The sequence below is a fragment of the Lutjanus erythropterus genome, chromosome 24 (assembly GCF_056507025.1).
Source record: "Lutjanus erythropterus isolate fLutEry1 chromosome 24, fLutEry1.hap2, whole genome shotgun sequence".
Lineage (NCBI taxonomy): Eukaryota > Metazoa > Chordata > Actinopteri > Lutjaniformes > Lutjanidae > Lutjanus > Lutjanus erythropterus.
The window spans coordinates 16,702,368-16,722,865 of NC_139340.1; the positions used below are offsets into that span (position 1 = coordinate 16,702,368).

At 42.9% G+C, this 20,498-nt stretch overlaps 1 protein-coding gene across 3 annotated transcripts in view; it reads right to left on the reverse strand.

Annotated features, from left to right (window-relative positions):
• The window catches only part of LOC146304896 (semaphorin-5B-like), a 41,489-nt gene that overhangs the window by 6,332 nt on the left and 14,659 nt on the right, over positions 1 to 20,498 (reverse strand). For all 3 annotated transcript variants that reach the window (XR_014769292.1, XM_084713754.1, XM_084713753.1), the window contains exons 3-19: positions 12,289 to 12,477; positions 11,308 to 11,407; positions 11,076 to 11,121; positions 10,705 to 10,767; positions 10,519 to 10,617; positions 9,747 to 9,960; positions 9,385 to 9,670; positions 8,526 to 8,661; positions 7,663 to 7,870; positions 7,365 to 7,572; positions 6,084 to 6,201; positions 5,698 to 5,882; positions 5,330 to 5,473; positions 5,114 to 5,261; positions 2,956 to 3,181; positions 1,031 to 1,252; positions 751 to 921 (exon numbers count right to left, since the gene is read on the reverse strand). Coding sequence is in view for 2 of the 3 variants with exons in the window: in XM_084713754.1 (XP_084569880.1) it covers positions 751 to 921; positions 1,031 to 1,252; positions 2,956 to 3,181; positions 5,114 to 5,261; positions 5,330 to 5,473; positions 5,698 to 5,882; positions 6,084 to 6,201; positions 7,365 to 7,572; positions 7,663 to 7,870; positions 8,526 to 8,661; positions 9,385 to 9,670; positions 9,747 to 9,960; positions 10,519 to 10,617; positions 10,705 to 10,767; positions 11,076 to 11,121; positions 11,308 to 11,407; positions 12,289 to 12,433 (2,719 nt within the window). In the remaining variant the exon portion in view is untranslated. The remainder of the gene's footprint in view (positions 1 to 750; positions 922 to 1,030; positions 1,253 to 2,955; positions 3,182 to 5,113; positions 5,262 to 5,329; positions 5,474 to 5,697; positions 5,883 to 6,083; positions 6,202 to 7,364; positions 7,573 to 7,662; positions 7,871 to 8,525; positions 8,662 to 9,384; positions 9,671 to 9,746; positions 9,961 to 10,518; positions 10,618 to 10,704; positions 10,768 to 11,075; positions 11,122 to 11,307; positions 11,408 to 12,288; positions 12,478 to 20,498) is intronic.

Sequence of the window (20,498 nt, forward strand, 5' to 3'; positions counted from 1 at the left end):
GTTTATTTTCTGTTTTTTTTTTTTAGCCAGTGCATGCTGGGAGAGGCTCTAACAAGCACATTGTTTGCCTTCTCAACCCAAATATTGATTCACCACTCGCTGTGTGGAGGAGATTTCCCATCAGTGTTCATACAAACACCATTATTCAAACTGGGGAGACAGCGTGAATCTATGGAGGGTTTTTACGGTGTAACAATTATGATAAATGGCAACAGACTTGTGGTGCACTTTTGCAAACACCATCGCAAAGTGCTTTCTAAAGCAAAACGGCAGAACAAAGATTAACACGGCAAAATAAGGTTAGAGAGAATAAAATCAATTAATTAAAATACCCATTTCCAGTACCAAAGTAGTCAGCTGTGACAGACATTCTGCTAAATAATTACTCAGTTAACTACACCGCAGCCAAATCAGAAGGATTATTTAGATTATTTATGTATCAAATGAAATTCAAAGCAAAACAAAAATAGATATCTTCAAAGATGAAAAAAGAAAATATGCATAAATGCAGTGTAGGCTTAACTACTTCGACAATTTTGTATTGGCTCTAATTACACAATGACTATAAGGTTTAGAACTATTTACAAATTTATCCGCCTGAAACAGGCGTGAAAGCAGAGTGTCGTCAGCATAGAATCAGAGTCATTACCTCTGCAGAAAATATATAAAAAATTATTTTTAAAAGAAAATATCAACAGCTTTGGGGTCCAGTTTGCAGAAAGCAGCACAGCTTTACATAACCCGTCCTACCTTCGCAGGCGTGCGTATTACAGAGCGCCTCTTCAGTGTGCAGGCCGATACAGATGTCTCCTCCGCCGGCAGGAGGTGGATTACTGCACGTCCGAGTCCGCTGGTAGTGTCCTCCCCCACAGCTGGCCGAGCACTGGGACCAGGAGGACCAGCAAGACCAGGCTCCACTCACTGGAACACACATAATGAACTCCTGGTAACCTGGTACCACTTTCTATGAAGCCTATGAAGTCTATAATGCATTATAATGCATGCATGTCCTGCATGCATGTCCTGTTACCTGGACAGGGTTGAGTGTTGCAGTCCTGGTACTCCACCGGTGAGCCGACGCAGGAGCTGGGGTTGGTCCTGCCCTCCGCCGTCGCGCAGCTACGTTTTCGTGTTCGGAAACCTCTGGAACACTGCTGAGAGCAGCTGGACCACGTTTCCCACGATCCCCAGCGCACGCCTTGGGGCTGGGACAGAGTTCTCCCACTAGTCTTCACCAAGTCTTCAACCAGAGCTGAAAACACACACAGGTTTATCAGAACACAAATGCACTCAAAGAAAGAGTGAAAACTGATGCCTTTTGATCAAGGAGTGAATTTCACCCAAATTTTTCGTTTAGTTCAAAAAAGAACCGGCAGGATTTTATCTCTTTATCGCCAAACTCAGCAGACACACAGCCTGTTATGAAACATTAATTAGTGAGGTTTAATGTGGGTCACGCTGAAAAATGAAGTACACACACGCATAGGAATCCACAATCACAAATTATTTACATATGAATGAGGAGCACTTCCTGAGGCTTTCAGTGAGGCCGGCAGAAATATTTCAGGGGTTTTATTTTGTAGACAAGAGGACGAGAGAAGCAACACGAGACGAAACAAAAAATATACATCCTCACCTTGTCAGCTTTACCTATTCATGATTATTATATAAATTCAGACAGATTCAATGGAGCCTGAATGTCTCCGAGGGACGGAGGAGGAAGTGGACATGTGCTTCTCCATGACGCTTCAATGATGTTTCATCAGTCTGCTGATTGATGTCTACAGACAGTTTGGACACATCCTGCTCTTGAATGGACCAGCTGTGTTTATTGTAGCCGACTGGGAGCTCTGCCACCAGCAGCACTTTCTAAAGCCCAATCAGATGCACTTCTACTCACCAGGTTTTACAGATACAGTATATTAGACCCGTCTGTAGACTTAGACCAGGCTTAGTTTGCTTTTTAGACCAGTTATAGGGTAACTTTTTAATCTAGACCCCACAGTTTCTAAAATGTATCCAGTAATGTATGATGTAATCCTTATGGACACGACCTGAGTCCCGCCCCTTTTTGCTCTCTGCTCCAATAACACTTCAACCTTCTCAAAACACTAACTCACCAGCTAGCTGACGAGTGATGTGCAGCTGTATATTAGCGTGCTAGTAGTGCTAGCATGCATTTTATTTTTTTTTTATTTATCATTGTTGTAGGTCTAAAGTGGTGTAAAAAAGTGTCTTCTCACAGAAGCCACCAGACTCCATTCATAAAAACAGTAATTTTATCACCGTTAAACTCACTTGAGCCAGATGTGAAAATACCGGTGAGAATGAGGTTGGACATCAGAGAAACAGCAGGGAAAAACAGCGTGAGGAGCCGCAATATTTTCAGACAGGTCTCTCTGGAACCAAGACTTTTTAGTGAGTTATATTTTATTTCTGTCGAGGCTTAATGAAGTGTGTGTTACGATAATAAAATAGCTGTTTCTGTAAATGGAGTCCGGTGGGTTTTGCGAAAGCGATGTAGCTGCTGTTTCTGCTTAAACAAAAAGGTTTATCTATGTCGGGATCCTTTCCATCATGTTTCCAGACAATAGATCAGCCTGTCGGGCAGAATTGCCAATGAGGGTTAAAGTGCAGCTTGTTTCACGGCTGCGACTGCAGCGGTCTCGCTCAGTTCTGGACCAGTTTCAGGAATTGTTGATTGTTGTCCCCCCCATTAGTCTCTCACACACAAAAACACGAGGAAATAAGGTCCAGGTCAAAAAAAAACAAAAAAACAAAGTTACCCTTTAAGGTGGCATCTGGTTATACCTGCAGTCTGGCAGGTAATTACCACACCAGCTGTGTTTCCATGGTAACAATCAAGAACACCTGCTGGCTGCTGATAAAGAGAGGTAAACTTGGCCACGTCTGCTAATGATACCGCAGAGCAAGACGTGAGAGGAGAGGACTCACAGTCGGTCTGGCAGGCTCCGGAGCCGTCATTGGGGCAGAAGCGCGTCTCCACCTTCTTCTTGCCCAGCTGGAGCTGCTGGGGGTCGGGGAGCAGCGCCCGACAGGTGTACCTGAATCTCTGCTCTTGCCTGGCCCCGTCTTGGCTGACGTTGACGGGCATCCAGGGCGTCCAGGGGGTGTTGCGGCGCACCTCGGGACAGGCCTCCAGGTTACAGGCCTTATACTCCTGGAAAACAAGATGGAGGAACCTCGTTACCATTAATGCCTGATCTACTGCAGGTTTTCTTTATCTCCCGCAGCCACAGGATCCCATTGCTTGATTAATCCATTCTAAACAGCTTGCAGAGACACACTGCTGCGTTAATACATCCTGATACACAACACAAATATCGCAGTTCTTTCTGGAGGGACTTTATTATGCAGCTAATTACTGTGTTTAATGGGACTATTTAAACTCTTCTGGTGGCTGTGAAGAGGCAAAGCTTAAGGCAGCATGGAGGGCTGCAGCTGGAGACATGCAGTCAGCTCTGATGCAGTTGTCGAATCAGCACTTCTGGCTCGTTCGTGCGGTGCACAATTGGCATTGTTCGAGAAAGAGGTGGGTTCTTGGAGGGGCACGATAAACTTCCGTGGGTGTTACGCTTCTCTGCGAGGCTCTTCACCAGCTGGTAAAAAAGAGCAGAAATACCTGCAACGGTCAACGGCATAAAAGAAGAAGTGGTCATAAAAACTGAGGGAAAAAAATCCTGAGGGGATTAATTTTAGATTTGAATAACCCAATAATCATCCTCTAGTAAGTAAAGCCTGAAGCATCTATTATTCCAAATAAAACTTGTAAATAATTTCATCTCTGCAGAAAAAGCATAAATTAAAAAGTGGGACTGCTTTAAATAAATATGGAAATATTTAAACGATGTATTTAGGCCATAGCAGGGTTCTCGGGGAAGGACGTAATATTCCAAGAAAACTTGAATTTCTGATAAAAAAAACCCTGAGATTTAAGTCAGAAATTTACTCTGAGATTAAAGTTTACATTTATGATAAAAAGAACCTGAATATTCTTTGGAGTAATTCATAAATTTGCAGTAAAATGACATGGATATTCTGCGAGATTATAGTCATAAATTTACAAGAAGAAACTTGAATATTCTCTGAGATTAAAATTGTAAATTTACGATAAAAAAAAAGGGGTATTCTTTGAGATTAGCTGTGATTTTTTACTTAAAAAAGCATATTCTCTGAAATTAAATTAGTAAATTTACAAGGAAAAACTCTTCTTCAAACATTCTTCAGAATTAAAGTTATAAATTTAAGAGAATAAACTTTTTTTTCTGAGATTAAAGTCATAAATTTCTGAGGAAAAAACTTGGATATTCTCTGAGATTAATGTCACAAATTAAGAAGAATCTTTCCACATCGCTTCACTGAGATTCTTGATGGATAGATGGATAGAGTTTGCATCCTCCGGGGCAAAGTATTAACCAAAATCTGAAGTGCCATATTGATTGGAAGTGATTGATCGAAAGAGGGCGTGGCCTAGCAGATATTTGCTAACATTTGCTCACTGGTCAGACTCACTGCAGACGTCGTGCATCTCCTGAACAGACGCTCTGAGTTTAAAATCCAATATATTGGTGCAAAAGAGCAGAAATCTGAGCGTATAATTATTGCATTACTATTGTGATAATTAAATAAGTGTGACTTTTCTCTCTCCATCTTTAAACAGAATGAAACTCGCTGCAGTGACTTTGTTCAATGTGGCAAATTGATCGTCCAATTGAGCGTATTTAAACTCATTAATCCTGTTTGAAAAGGCCACGACTTATTGGTGTCTGTGATATGATGCAATCAATCAGGAACAGAATAGAAGATTAAACCATATTTATCTTACAGTATACACTGAATTTCTGCCAAATACTTGTTGTAAATTATCAGAGCAGTTTCAGTCGAATAAAATATTAATATATTCTTGGCCAGACAAACAAATACCATTTGTCTTGAGGTGAATTCTTTCATATTTCCCACAGCAGAATGTTTGCTTTTGTAAATAAATTTATTAATCATCAAGGCTGGTCACCCTTTTAGTTTTCAGACTTTTCAAACATCTCAACCTTGTAATTTCTAAAAAAAAATATATATATACAAGCATTTATACTACCGTGGAACATCCAGGACAGCTGTTGCCGTTCTCACAAACTCTGGTCCTGGAGTGGACCCCTCCTCCGCATTCGGCGCTGCAGTGAGCCCAGGGCCCCCACGCCGTCCACAACACCGGCAGAGGACAGGGCTTCTTCTCATTGCACAGCCTGAGAAACACAGACAGAGTTATTCCTGTCCAAATTCTGTCATGTAGGAATCATCGCTGTGATCTCACCTCTCCTCTCGACCCTGGCCCACACAGATCCGACCGCCGTGGCGAGGCGAGGGGTTGTTGCAGGACCGCTGCCGCACCTCGAATCCGATGCCGCAGCTGCTGCTGCACTGGCCCCATGAAGACCAGGGAGTCCAGCCGCCATTCCTGAGGTACGGGACACGAGACGGGAAATGTGAATCGCATTACAGGAGCATATCTATGTTCCTAGGGTCCTATGTTCCACGGTTCCTCAGTTCTTACAGTCCCATGTTCATAGAGTCCTATTTTCCCAGGGCCCCAAACTGGAGGATGAACTCTTTGTTCGACAGTACACGACCAGCAAATCCAAAGATTTAAAGGTTCAGGGTCGAGGTAATGAAAATCAGTACCTGGAGCAGTTCGCCACCTGGATAGTCGAGCCCTTACACTCGACCCCGCCGCACCGGGCCACGGGTCCGTCGCACGAGCGGGACCTGCACACGCAGCTGCTGACGGAGCCCTCGCCGTCGTCATGGTTGCAAGGCTGCCACGGCGTCCAGGGACCGAAACCGCCATCCTGTGTCAGGTTCCTCACCTCCAGAGAGGATTTAAGGGGTCTTAAAGTCCACGCCAAATGCACACGAATAAGTCACATTTGCCTAAATGGTATTCTGGTCTAAAACTACAGCTTGATGCCCTGAAGCTCTACTGAACAATAACTTTATGTAAGTCTCTTAAAAAATACGGTGTATAGACAGTAAAAACCAGTACAGCAGACTGTCTGTGTGTGTCTTACTGGGCACTCGGTGATGTTTTGCGTCCACTGGTTCATGTTGGAGCTCTCCTCGATGGTGGTGCAGCGCTTTTGTTTGTGATCCCAGCCGCAGTAAGGGTCCCGAGCTTCCATGCAATGACTAATAATAACATGAGCGCAGACATTTAGTCAGTAATTGTTGCAGCTGCAGAATTATTGAGTCACTCAGCACATTCCTACAGTCTACAGTCAGCAGGCTTCTTTAAAGGGATAGTTCGGATCGTTTGAAGTGGGGTTGCTTGAGGTACTTAGCCATAGTCAGTGTATTAATGTAGATGGCAGTCTGCATCTTTTAACCACTTTACCTTACAGTCAGACAACTTTATCTGATGGGAAACTGTTGCTATTCAAGCCAAAAGTCACTCCTTCTTTAACCAACCAGACTCCATTAGCAAAATCAGTCATTTAACCTCATAAAAACACAGGAGGTACTGGTCTACCGCTGCCTTGATTGGTTAGTTTGTGTGTCTTTGGTATCTTAAAAAGTTAGTTCAGGTTCACTGAAGTTGCACAATCACACAAACAAACTAACCAATCGAGGAAGCGGAAGACCAGCAACTCCTGTGTTCTGGGAGATAAAATTACTGATTTTCCCACTGGAGTTTGGTGGCAGTGGAGAGAGTGATAAATGGCTTTGCATGCAGACTGCCAAGTCAAAGCCATAACCCCACTTCAAAAGCCCTGAACTATCCCTTTAAGTTAATAGTTTTCTCAGGGACTAATGCTAAGAAACTGCTGTACAGTATTTTGTAAGGTTGTCAACATATCCTAGTAGTCCATTAATTGTCAACAAACTCATTATGTAATGTCTGCTCTGCCAAAATATGGACTGACAGTTGCAAAAGCAGTTTGTTTACAGGGGGAAAAAAACCAGGCTCTTAACATAATCATCTTTGTCAGCGTTTATTGCGGGCCTCTCAGACTTGGCCGCCCACACGTGTTTGTCTCTTTAATGGCACTAAGTTCATAAATCTTTTTTAAGTATTTTCAAGTTGAGTTAGTAAATTTGCACACTCACTCACCGTCAGCAGCAAACCCACAAACTGAACAGACTCACTGCAACTTTTACTAAATGATCGCCTGCAGGTGCTTGATTTTCATTTGCTGTTTCTATACATATTTATGTTGAATCCTGTTTATGTTGTTATATTTGCTATATGCTTGTTAATCCTTGTGTCCTTCTAATAAAATCCATTATACAGCAAAAACAAAAGTGAAGTCTGCAACTATCTTAAAGTTCCACTTATTTTTGTTGGATCGTACCGTTCAGTCGGATAGGCGGAGCAGCGCTCCAACGGGATCTTCACCAGTCGGTCATCGAGGCCCACGAACAGAGATCTGTCACTGTGGAGGATTTGCAGGCTCTTGATTGGTCCGATTTGCCCCTCGGGGAGGATCCTGAGCTCCTCCAAGTAGCAGCCCTGAAGGCTTTTATTGGTCGTGGAGAGAGCCTTCAGGATGGTGCCGTATTCTGATTGGACAAGATGAAAAAGGAGGAGATGAGAAAGCTTTGACGCCAATAAATGAGACATAAATAAGCCAGCTGATCCGCTTTGCTCACCGGTGCCGATGTACATGACGTGGTAGAGGGTGTCTCGGCCCTGCACGATGTCCACCACCATCTTGGAGAAGCGCAGGTTGTCCTGTGTGAGCAGCGGGTTGACGGTGACCGGCTGGACCACGTCGTTCATGAGGAAGAGTCGCTGGGCGTCCTGGAGGCTGCGCTCTGTCAGGTTCCCCCCGGGGCCTCCCTCCTCCAGCGTGCCGCACTGCAGCAGCCATGATTAGTGTCAGGAGTTAGGGGACGTAAACTGGTGGTTTCTGCGTCTGCAGGTTTCTAATATTACTGATTATGTATGTCTTCAGAGTTCTTTTCTTGCTGTTTTTTGTTTTCTTTTTAAAGACAATCCATTCAGGATTTAAAAAAAACAATGCACTGACTCATACAAAAATAATCCCTCTTAATTACCACTATGTTTTCTTATTTTTTTGTTTGGGACGTTCCTGGTGTGCAGCCCAATAACAGCACGCGAGGTTTGAGGCCGGGACACTGGAAAAATGTAGCGACCAGGTTACATAGCTGTCCCCGTCTCTCCTGAGACATCTCAAATGTCACTACGATGTCCCTGCAGTCCAATTTGGGCAGCAGCTTTTATATGCATTGGCAAAGTTACCCAGCACTTTCTGTTCTGCTGGAGGTATATTTGATGGAACTGAGGTAGAATTTTCTGTCTGCTATACTGTAATAAACCATCTCTGTACTCTGCACAGCGAGATGAAATGGACGTCAGTCTTTTGAGGACTTTTTTTACAAGCATCGGAGTGAAGGCTGGGACAGACCTGTCTGTTTAACATTCTCACATCGAAACCGTGTTGTCAGAGAGAAAATGGTTATCTGGAATCTTTTTGAATGTGCGAAGTTACCTGAAAATTGGGTATGGGGTTCGGGGTCGACAGCCAGGCGGTGCGGGGGTTCTCCTGGTAACGAAAGGGTCCGTTGAAGGCCTGGGTGATGGAGCTCAGATTGAAGGCACAGACGGCAGAGGCTGATATGCTGTTCCTGAAGGATGCAATCAGAGTCAGACCTCGGCAATTCAGTCGGGAAGAAAACGGAAAGAGAAGGCTTATGATGACAGTTATCAACAGGCAAAATGAATAAAACAAAACTGAAGAAATCAGTTTTGTTTGTTTAGTATTTTACGAGCAGACCTTCAGGAATTTCCAGCAACTGTCTTCATTTATTGTAGCTGTTGAAAATCCAGACGAAACCCTTAAATTGTGGCATTTATGGTTGGATGTAGTCTGTAATTCTTCCCATAGCTATTTGGGAAGTTTGAAGCCGTTCTGTAAGACTGTGTTGGAAATCCTCGGCCCAGTGAATACAGATATGACATAAATTATTTTGGGCAGAGAGGAACAGAGAAGACCTAACTTATTATTTCAATGTTTAAATATATTAAATTTATTTCATTTAATTATTAGGCTGTTCTATTCTAATTCTAATTTCAACCTTTAACTTTGCTTCAGAAAAGAAAAGGTTACTGTCCTGAAAACAGCAAACCAAACCAAAGAGAACAATCATTTAAACAAGACAAGAAATTAAAGTAAAGCATTTTCAATTTTGGTGAACTTTGAGAGGGCGGAGTCACAGCCTCAACCAATAGCAGAGAAGTGTAAAGACGTGCAGTGGCCACTCCCCTTCATTTGCATACGTGTGACTGGGGCCAAAGGGAGAAAGGTATTTAAAAAATATTTTTGGTCTGACGTGGTCCGAGTGACTCACACGTTAGTGGTGAAGATGCCGTAGATCAGGTCCTGCTCCGGGAGGTAAAAGGTGCTCTGCAGCTCGTTGTAGTAAAAGGGGATTTCTCCCGAGCGCGAGCAGTTGAGGCGGGCCTTCATGAAGGTGGTCCACGTGTCCTCCAGAAGGAAGCGTCCCCCCATGTCGTTCTTGCAGACCCGCGCCACTCGAGAGAACACCATCTTCCCGCAGTCGTTCTCGACAGCGGTCTCTCTCAGGAAGAAGTAGGCGAACCGGCCGATCTCATACACGGAGACGAAATGCGGCTCTGAAAGAAAAGACGCGGCGGACGTTAAACTCACAAATGGACAGGTGTCATTTCGAGGCCGTGGCGTTTCGTTTACCGTTGAGCCATTTGGAGTTGTACTGGGCGGTGCGCAGTGGCGGCATGTTCCCCAGGCTCCTGTAGATGACGGGGTCACGTCCCGAGAAGTCGATCACCGTAGCGGCGTACAGCTCGCCCTTCTCCGTTATCATGGCGGTGGAGTTGTGGCGCGGGTCGTAGGGACATCGGGCGACGCCATTCACTGTGTCCAACACCTGACTGATGTTACCGACCTGACAGACAACGTAAACACAACAGAATTAACAAGTAATTAGATGGAGAAAGACAATCTGCTGTTTCTGTTTTAGTATTTAGCTCGCAAATTAAATTTTTAAGAGATAATTAAATTAATTTAAAAGTTGCAATTAATTTGTCAGGATAGAATGATGCAAACTTGACCTATTCTACATATGTACAACACTGACATTGAAAAGTATAAAACTTTGATTATGTTTCTTCAAAAAATACGTTGTATTTGTATTAACAGGATCATAAAGTCAACAAAATCAATTATTTATTAGCGACGTTGCAAAGCGGAGCCTCTTTTTTAAGGCTGAAACATTATTTCAATTAATCAATTATTTGATCAGCTGAAAATTAATCATCATCATTAATTAAATTATTTATTGAGCACTACAGTTACACAACTTGCTGGTTCTGTCTTTTCAAATGTGAGGATGTGTATTTTCTGACACTGCTTTTATTTTGAAATCAAGAATCTTCCTCAGCTTTTCAGTGATAATACCAGTAGTGAGCTGTGAGCTGATCTCATGGCGATCTGTTGTACCAACCTGCCTGGTTATGCAGACGGGGGTGAAAGCGTTGGTCCCGCACGTGAACAGCGTCCTCCCGCTTATCAACAAGACCCGGACGTAGTTTTGACACTCCTCCTGCAGACGAACGCACCACGACTCATGAGAATCCTCCGACATTCATGAAAACAATAATTCTGTATTAAATGACGCAGAGCACGCTACCTCGGACTTCCCTTTGCTCTGACACGAGCGCTTTGTGTCTTCATCAGGCGCCCAGTCTGTCGCCTGGGGAACAAAAGAAGCAATAACAGGAATTAAAGGGTAATCCTGGTGTTTTTAAACCTCTTGCACCTAAGACGTCGCTGCTTCTGACAAAGTCCAGCAAAAACCCTCCCAAAAAACCCACAAAGCGCCACGGATGCTAAGCTAAGCTAACTAACTGCTAGCTCCAAAGAACACTTATTACATGGAAGACAAAAACAAACATAAAAGCAAAGTTTTGTATTTGATAAATGTCATTTATTCACTCAGTATGAGAGAATAATGAGGTGAACTAAAAGCTGAAACCTCTCTGACAGCAGCTCCTCTCTTACCTGTATGAGCGAGGCGTTGTTCAAACTCAGTCTGAAGAGGAAGTTTCTGAAAAAGAGTTTTTTCACGTCAGAGGTAAAGCAACACAAATACACACACTGCAGATGGTCTAATAAACTAGTTTGATACTGAATCTTGCTTCTTACTTTATTTCCTTTTTATAAAATTGTCAATTTTCTCCTTATAATTTCCTTTTACCGCACTGTATGTTGACTGGACATAGCTGTTTGTCACCTTGCTCCCACAATGAGCTGGTTCCTGCTCAGGTCCACGGCCAGCTGGGAGAAATCCTTCACTCCTGGATGGGAGAACTCTGACACCCACGGCCTCAACGCTGGACAGAGGAGGAACGGGAGGACGAGAAGAGGAAGAGAAGAGCCAAAATAAGAAGGAAGGAAAGGGAGGAAAGATTATTAAAGATCCACTGCTTCCGTGGGAAACTTTCTCCACCAAATGGTACCTGGCTCGCAGCTCCAGCCTCAATGTTTTTACTGATTTACTGTCACATTTCTCTCCAGTGAATCACCTGATCGCACAGGCTGACAGCTCCACAATTTCCCATGAGCCTTTCAACCTGAGGCCTGAACGGTTCCTCAGTCCGAGGCTTCAAAACGTCACAGACCAAGGATAGAGATTTGGGTTCAGAAATTGGGTTATGTTTTAAATTTTTCCATTCTGCTGGGCTGTTTTTGGAGCTTTAATTTCAGTTTACGGCCATATTTGTTAGTTTATAGAGCCAGAAAATCCAAATTTGTCCAAAAAGGAGGAGATAAAATAGAGATAAAATGTTGGATGTGACATACCTGAGGTTGTAAGACACCTTACGTCTGTCAATCATGCAATTGTGTCCCAAAACATTGAAATTATTCAATATATATTCATATTGTGCACCAATTTAACAATATATGCCAAAAAATTACAAAAAAAACAATCTCTTTGTATTTTTACATCCCACCTTCAGTTTGACTTGTGTGCCGGGCACAGTGACCAGAAGTCAGAGGTGGGACCAAGTCATTGTTTTGCAAGTCTCACGTTTTTGCGCTCAAGTCCCAAGTCAGGTTCCAAGTCCTAAACTTTTGAGTTTCGGGACGGTATCCAGTTGAGGTACAGTATCCAGTATTTTCAAGTCAAAACGAAGTCACGGGTTCTTGGCGTTAAAGCCCAAGTCGAGTCTCAAGTCATCTGTGGATGGATGGATGGTGCTAGCGCTCTTACCTTGGTAGGACACGACAGGATGTTCCTTTCTACTACAGTCTGCTGGTTTGATGTGAGGCTGCTGGGACAGACAGACAGACGAACAGATGACCAGCACAAGGCCACACGGGGAGAGGGCCCACGCCCCCCACCCTGACGTAACCATAGTTACAACCACATCCAGTCTTCTATCAGGTCCTCAGGAAACACCTGTTGGAGCGGAGGAGATTCTGTCAATTTAAGCACGTGGCCAGCAAAGATCAAACGCCAATGATGGAAATTTCCCACAGAGAGTTCAAGGGAAATATATCAAATGCTGTATATGAGTATATGAAGGTAAAAGGACACTTCTGAAGCACTTCTGTGCTGCTGTATTGCTTCAATATATTCTTTTTCAAGCCGAGACATCTCCACTCGACTTTGAAAATCCATATACATTAAACAGTACTTCACACATGCACACCCTTCCCGGCTCGCTGTTCGCCTGTCCATCCATCTAAATTAGTTCTGCCAGTCTCCTCAGCATCAGCGCTGCTTCTGCCGGCTCTGTCTGGCTGCTCCGGGTGTCCAGCCCCTCAGTGTCAGCGGGACTCGGTCATGGCTAATTCACCTCAAAAGGCCAGAGCCGCCAATCTCTCTAATGCCGACTCTCAAACCGAGGGCGCCATCAACGGAGATCTTTATGACTGAGGAGACCCATTCAGAGACGAGCCCGGGCCCGGAGCCAAACAGGGGGGTGTGAACTCTGAGCTGGGAGCCACATGAAGGGTCTTTGTGTCAACATCAAAATCCATTTAAGTTCATCAGATTTGCTCAAAGATGATCATCTAGGTTTGCTCCAGTACGGATAACAGAATTGTAGATGTCCTCAAAGCAGCCTAAATGTATGCACAGATCTGATATCATATAATTTATCAGCCCTGAAATACCTTTTTTTTTTTTTACCTGAGCCAGGCAATATGACAATGATAGCAATCACTGGGCCGGTATTTGGTACTGGTCAGTACGCAAAGTTGTGGCTGTGACATCGTGCAAAACATGTGTGCAAACATGACGGGCACACAATCGGACATGTGACCGTGTTCCTCTACCTTTTGGGGCTCAAACTCAGCCAAAACTGCAAGCACTAAATTATTTTTAAAAAGTGCACAAAGCATCTGCAAACCTCAGTAACAATGACAAATCTTTTTCAGTAGACGTGACAAAATTTTAAAAAACATAAATACAGAAAAAAGTAGGTGACGTTTGCACACGGGACTAGTATGATTGGTAGAACCCGCGGGAAGCTACAATGACTGGTAAAATTTGTGGAAAAGTGGGGAAGTTTGGACAAAATTGCAAGGTTGTGCAGACTTCACAGGGATTTGTTGAATTTGTGTTAATTGTTGCAAACACTGCAACGTCTAGAGGGACTGGTTAATTGTCCACAGTGAGTCCTGTCTTTGCACAGTTTTAAGCACTACTGGCAGCTGAATAGTACATTTGGATAAACTGTGAGCTCTGAGAGTCGTCGGTCAGCGTCTAAACCAGGAAAGCAGTTGAACTGTCAGTTAAAGTCTGCAGAGAAAAGCTCTTACAGAACACAATAAACAGGACTAGTGCACAGAGTTGTTTAAAGTGGCATAATCTTTCGAGCATTTACTCAAAAGAAACACTGAAGTTCTTCTAAGTTCTACTTCAGCAGATTTCTCCCATTTCCATCCCACACTCTGTTAACTCTTAAACCAGCTTCGTTGCAGCTGCTCCGTGTTCTGGAGAGTGAGGCGGTGAATGTGTGTCTGTCTGCTGCTCACCAGGACGACTGAATGTGTGTGTGTGTGTGCGGGCAGAGGTTTTTCAACCTGCTGGGTCTAACATTGCTGCTTAATGAAGCGACAGGAACAGAGAGCCTCCACCGCTGGCCTCGCCTTTGTTATGCGGCAGCGCTCCCCTCACCGCGCGAAGGTTTGGGCCGGAGAGAGGGCGAGAGTTCTGGGATTTGTCTATTCAGAACGACGAGGCGGAGCAGCAGCAGACGTCAGTCAGATTCTTCAGGGGCAACAGGAAATGTACGGACGCAGACTCCCACTCTGTGATCAGCCTCGGCTTAAGGCGATGACCTCATGTTTGTCAGTGCCCTTCGACAACCATGGAAAAATGATTCACATGAGTGTTTTTACATCTGCCGCTTCTGTTAAAAGAGCTACATGTAAGAATTTTAGTTTAAAACATAAAAAAAATGGACCGAATGTGAAGCAACAACTGTTTTGATGCTTTGTTGAGTTGCAGAGCAGCTAGCCCCGCGCCGTCCTGCCTCGTAATACCATTTTGTGCCTCAGGAGGCGATAGTGAGTCACTGTAGCGTCCCACCAGCTCTCAGTCCAACACGAGAGTATGAAGAAGTCACGCTTCCCCGAAGCCAAGAACTTACATTCAGCTTTGTCTGATGTTGAAATCGCTTTGATTCTTCTAGACTGGCAGCTGTTAATGCTAACGTTGGCTACGTTTCTTTTTGTTTTGACCAATCATTAAAGCCCTCCTGTGAGTCTCTAGTTGCTCTAACTCGGCCTGAAGAGTGAAGAAGGAAGTTGGTAAAACTTTAATACATTACCTCGTCCGTGAGCATGATTTCTGCCTGAATCACAATTTCATTGGCAATTGGATTTTGTATTTCCTTCTTGGATTTTGTATTCTTTGTTTGCCCTACTTTGACCTGTCTGCATTTTTGGGTGCATCCTCTTGTTTAGTTTGACGCATATTTATGACAAGATTTTTGGAGAAAACCAGCGTTAATTGAAAAGCAGGAAGTAAAAGTGGGCAAACATTCAGGGCTGTTTTCCCGGAGCCCTGAGCGTGTCAGAACATCCATTCACTCGTGTAGCTCCCTGTGTTGGAAAAACACCATAAAGCCTTCACAACCTGTGAAGAGATTAGAAATACAGAGTCTCCGATTCATGTGACCTGTATGTGTTTGGACTGTGGGAGGAAAACCACAGGAACATGGAGAGAACATGTGACCCCCACATACAGAGGAACGCTGCCAAGATTTTAACCCTCGAGTTTACCGGTGAGCCGCTGCGCATAAAGTTTAAGACGTGGCTTCGCTGTAGCAATAAACCAGAATACGACAGGTGTATCTTTGAGTTTCTCCTGCAGCTCTGTGTTTGCTCTGCAGAATAATCTGTGTTTCTGCTTGTCATTGCTCGCTCAAACACGCGGAGGCCTTCGCTTCACTCTGAGGAAACACAGACTCTGCAGAAAACTAAGATGCTGCTGAAAGTTTGCAGCACAGTCAGAGATAAACTGACCCGTGTGCTCCACCCTGAACATGTGGAGAATATTTTCCTACAAAACAAACTCAACGTAGAGCACACAGGTTTACTTGTCTAGGGAAACACACCTTTAACATACAAACACACCTTTATTTTGAAAATAGCAACTTTAGGCATATCACAAAGGTAGAAAGATTATTTCTTTGTCAAATGTTGTTATAATAAGAGTCTTACTGCAGAAATGCATTGCTACAATGCTGTATTAGAGCCATAAATTTAACAACAACAAAAAAAAAAAAGGAACCGGGGGAGGGGGGTAATATTCTGAGATTAAAGTCGTAAATTTGCGAGAACAAAACTCAGGTGTGCTCTAAGATTCTAAAGTCATAAATTTGCAAGAATAAACTCTGCGATTAAAGTCATAAATTTAAGAGAAAAATTGTGCTTGTTGTCACTTGCTTCTTGCTGTAGTGTAAAAACGTGTAGCCATATTATTTCAGCGATAACTGAAATTGTCTATTTATCGTTGCAGTCATTATCACTGATGTAGGAGTTGTAATACTCCCGACCGCCATGTTTTTTTCTCGTAAAATAATGACTTTATAATCTCAGAGAAGATTCAAGTTTTTTCTCATATATTTACCACTTTATTTTAAAGAATGTCCCACTTTAATTTCAGAATATTAACCTCTCCCATGGGTCCAGATTTATTTATTTATTTTTTAACCAGAGATCATACATTGCCAATAAACAGTGGCGTAGAGAATTAAAGCTTTCATGACCCTCAAAGATTCAAGAGAGGATGTTATTGTATAACTAGTAAGATGCTGTCTTGCAAGACATCATACAACTATTGTAAATTGTAAATTTACAAGAAAAAAACTGAGTTATACATAGTAGCAGCTTTGCAAGTTACTGAAATTTAGTAAATAGTTACAGTTAATAGTTACTTTTCTCAAAAGTAATTGAATCATTTTACAAATGACAGTGTATAAATGTTACTACAGGAAGTCTGCTTTATTCTCTTATTAATGCACACATGTGAAAACTGTTTTTTTTTTATCTATCATTGCACTAATTATCACTAATAAGAGCAGGGGTGTGTTTTGGGGGGTGTACATTACTATCTAGGTTGAATATGCCCCTCTGCCCCCCTAGTAAATTTGCTCTAAAACTACCACTGGATAGGACTTATAAATACTCTCGACCACCAAAGGGATTTTTTTTTTTATTTGTGACTTTATAATCTCAGAGAATATCCATTTTTTTTCTCATAAATTTGTCAGTTTTTTTCCACATAAATTTACCTCTTTAATCTCAAAGAATGTCCAAGTTTTATTACTTTAATCTAGGAATATTACTCACCACCCCAGGCTCCTTTTTTTTTTTTTTTACCTAACTGGCCAAATATGCTGTAGTACATTGCTAATAAACACTGCGGAGAATTACCCTGGACTGAGTCTGTGTATATCTAAACAGACGCTGTCTTGCAAGAAGTCACAACACTATAATAACAGCAGAAGTACGTTGGAAATGTTTGCACAGGCTGAATTAAGACCACACTTCACTACACTCGTACTGGAATATGCATCTGCCCCTACAGATCCCCTGAATTCCTTCCAGAACAAACTCACCCTGCTACTGAAACAGAGTTGTGCTGACCAAAGCAATGATTGTAATTGGCCTTTAAGTCATAAAGTGTGTCCCCAGTCTGGAGGAGGCTCTGTTATCCATCACATCTTGAGATTTAAACTAACCGTGCAACAAAAACAGCTCACTGCTAACTTCTCCTTGTCCATATATAGATAGTTTACGCGTCCTCTTATTTTATTTTGACATTTATTACTAGCACTTAAATTGCTGCGATTGTTTCAGTTAAAAATATAAAAGCCCTGGATGGTGAAAACCCTTCCCCTGATACACATTCATAATGTGCCACTCTCTCAGCCAAGTTTACTGCGCTGACTTTATCATTTCTCTCAAGACAGTGACCCAACTCCTGACGATACAATACTGGACTTGTGATGCCTATACTCAAATTTTTCAGCAAATATTAATTTTCTTACGTAAACACACACATTTTTACAGCTGGAAAATAAACCTATAGGTGCTCTCCTGGACGTTGAAGCTGGTCATAAACCAAGCGAGGACACATGAGCTCCACTTAAGACGGCGCCTGCTTTCAGGCTCCACTGGTCTGAGTGGCTGTATCCCATAGGACCGCTAATTAAGCTAACCTGCTAATCGTGGCTGCAGCGCAGATAGCAGCAGTGCACCGGAAAAAGATGCATGCTGCAACAATCACCCGGACCAAACGGCAAGGCAGGGACAGCCCTGGTACGTACCGCAGTCCCATCATGTAATGTTGCAAGCATCATAACATTGCATCTCTTGTCCATCCTTCTGTCACAGCCAATGGAGAGAAATTTTAAGTACAGAACAGCGAGAAAAGCATGCTACCTTGCATACTGAGAAATGTGACACATGGTAGTATGGGCACCTGAATGCACTGACAGATGCTAACAACACACAGCGCATTTTGGTGACACCGAATGTAAATATAACTTTTGTCTGTTTACAAGAAAACTCCCCAGCGCGCCTTTAAGCTGCCATCACGCTTCATCAGAGCTGCTTCTCAGACGGTCTAATAGCTTTGGAAACCCCGAACCTACTAACGTTAACCAGAGCGGCTGCAGCCTCCAGAGTCTGCGCTTCAGTGGTGGAGAAAACGCTGTGACACATTAACAAGTGTTTGGACAGAGTAGCACTGTTCCAGCAGCACTTCATCACAGTTCTACAAACTTTACACACTGCAGAGGTTTTTGTCAAACTCTCAATTTTTCTTTTCAGAAGACAGCCAGTTATTGGACTTCAGTGTCGGGAGGAAAAAAAATGAAAATCTCTCGCTTGTGTGAGTGTTTTTTTCCCCCTTTTGTCTGCAAGCTTGTGACAGTTACTCATCTGATATTCCATTTTTATTCTAAAGACTCACAATTCAAACCACTTCATTTGAAGTATTACTTTATCCAAGGGCAGTTCAAGCTAATGCATCAATGCCATGAATAAATCCTCACACCCCCCTCGTCTTAACAACCACCACTCCAACCGCAACAACCCGAAAAAACAAGGCATCTTCAGACTTTTAAAGCGTGCTTACAAAATTAAAGCAACACGGAACTTGAGTATGTTTTTGTGAGCCTCCCTTCTTTATTTCAAGAACTTTCTATTCAAGCACCCTTGGCTTTGTCTCCAGACAAACTGAAGCAGTAGAACATTTCAGCCCTTTCACAAGCCAAAGGGATGGCCCTCCCATGGTGTGTGTCACTTGGATACCTTCAACCCACTGCTTATATTTGAATGAGTTGATTCGATGGAGTAGAGGGTAAGGCATGGATGCGCCGCTTTTGTGGCCGTGCGACCGCCGAGCTCACTGGGCTTGAACACGCCGACGGGGCGGCCATACCGACACTGTGGAGGCGCTGCTTCTTTTTCTGTCAGGATGAGTCAAAGCTCTTCTGTCATTTCTTACAAAACAAGCCTCATACGCCACGATCTGACTGCAAAACACGCACAGAAACATTCACTGAGAACAATCACACAGGAGTTTTCTCATTAAATTAATTAAGTTTTATTTATTCAAGTTGATTAAAGTACAATTTTCACGCTTTTATTTTCACAAGTTCTTCTAACTCAAAGTCTTTTGACTTGAGATGTTGAGCTGGAATCAATTAATCTTTTCTCATTGCCACAGCCTAAATCACGGGTGGGTGATTACTTTTCACGAGGGACCACATGAGAAATTGATCAGGCTGCTGTGAGCCAGACACAAATGATATAAAGTCCTAATAACGGCCAAATCTCTCGTAATGGAGTGGTCAGAAGTGTTCTATGTAGGACACTACACTACACTACAGCTGGTCACCCTTTCGTTGGAAACTGAATTTTTTACAGTGTGCCATGCACGCTGCACACAGGTTGTGACGATAGTAGCAGCAACGGTAGAAGAAGAACAACATAAACAACATGAATGAACAGGACTGAGTGAACGCAGCACTGACCCCTTTCAAAATAAAGGTCTGATAACGGTTTAATGATGAGCAAAATGCTGCTGACCGTCTTTGCAAGATTTTTAATTTTTGGTATTTCCATGATGACCTTGTGGGGTCATATGAAACCTTTCAGTGGGCTGCATTTTGCCTAAATATACAAGTTTTATTTATTCAAGTTAATTCTTTTGACTTAAAATGACAAGTTGAATTAATGTGCTTTATGGCATTTTGGAGGAGGAATCAACTAAATATGCAAGGTTTATTTACTCCAGTTAATAAATATAATTATTAAATCATTTACACTTCATTTTAGAACTTACAAACATTTCTCTTGAGTGAATGTCTTGTACAGAGTTCAATCGACTTATTAAATTAAGTTCCTAAAGAAACATGAGCAGCATTTAGCAGACTCCCCAGCATGCATTGTTTGAGAATTTTTACAGCGCTTTTGATAACATGTCCAGCAGGATCACACAGGCCACAAAATGAGCATGCTGAGACACACGGTAAGTGAGCTTCATTAAAATCCAGACAAATCCTCTTTACTCAGGTGATATATGACAGGGAAATTAATTACCAGTAATTATTCCCTCATTCAAGAAGCTCCGTAATTTGTCCCTCCGTGGCATCAAAAATAAAAGGAGGGGGTCCAGCGTCTGACCCTTGTATATCAGCCTCTTGTCTAAGCTCTCTTGTACTTGGACTTCATCCAAATATCATTAAAAGGAACAGTGAATCCCCCCCACACACCCACCTCCCACCTCCCTACACCCAAAAAACCTGGGATTCCAAACTCCAAATTCCTCCTCGAATCAAAAGGAGCTCACAAAACAACAGCTGCTACCAAAAGCAACCCCCCCTCCAACCAAAAAAAAAAAAAACGTCATTAAAGCAGCAGCTGCTCCACGGCACCTGAGCCCTCACCTGTAAA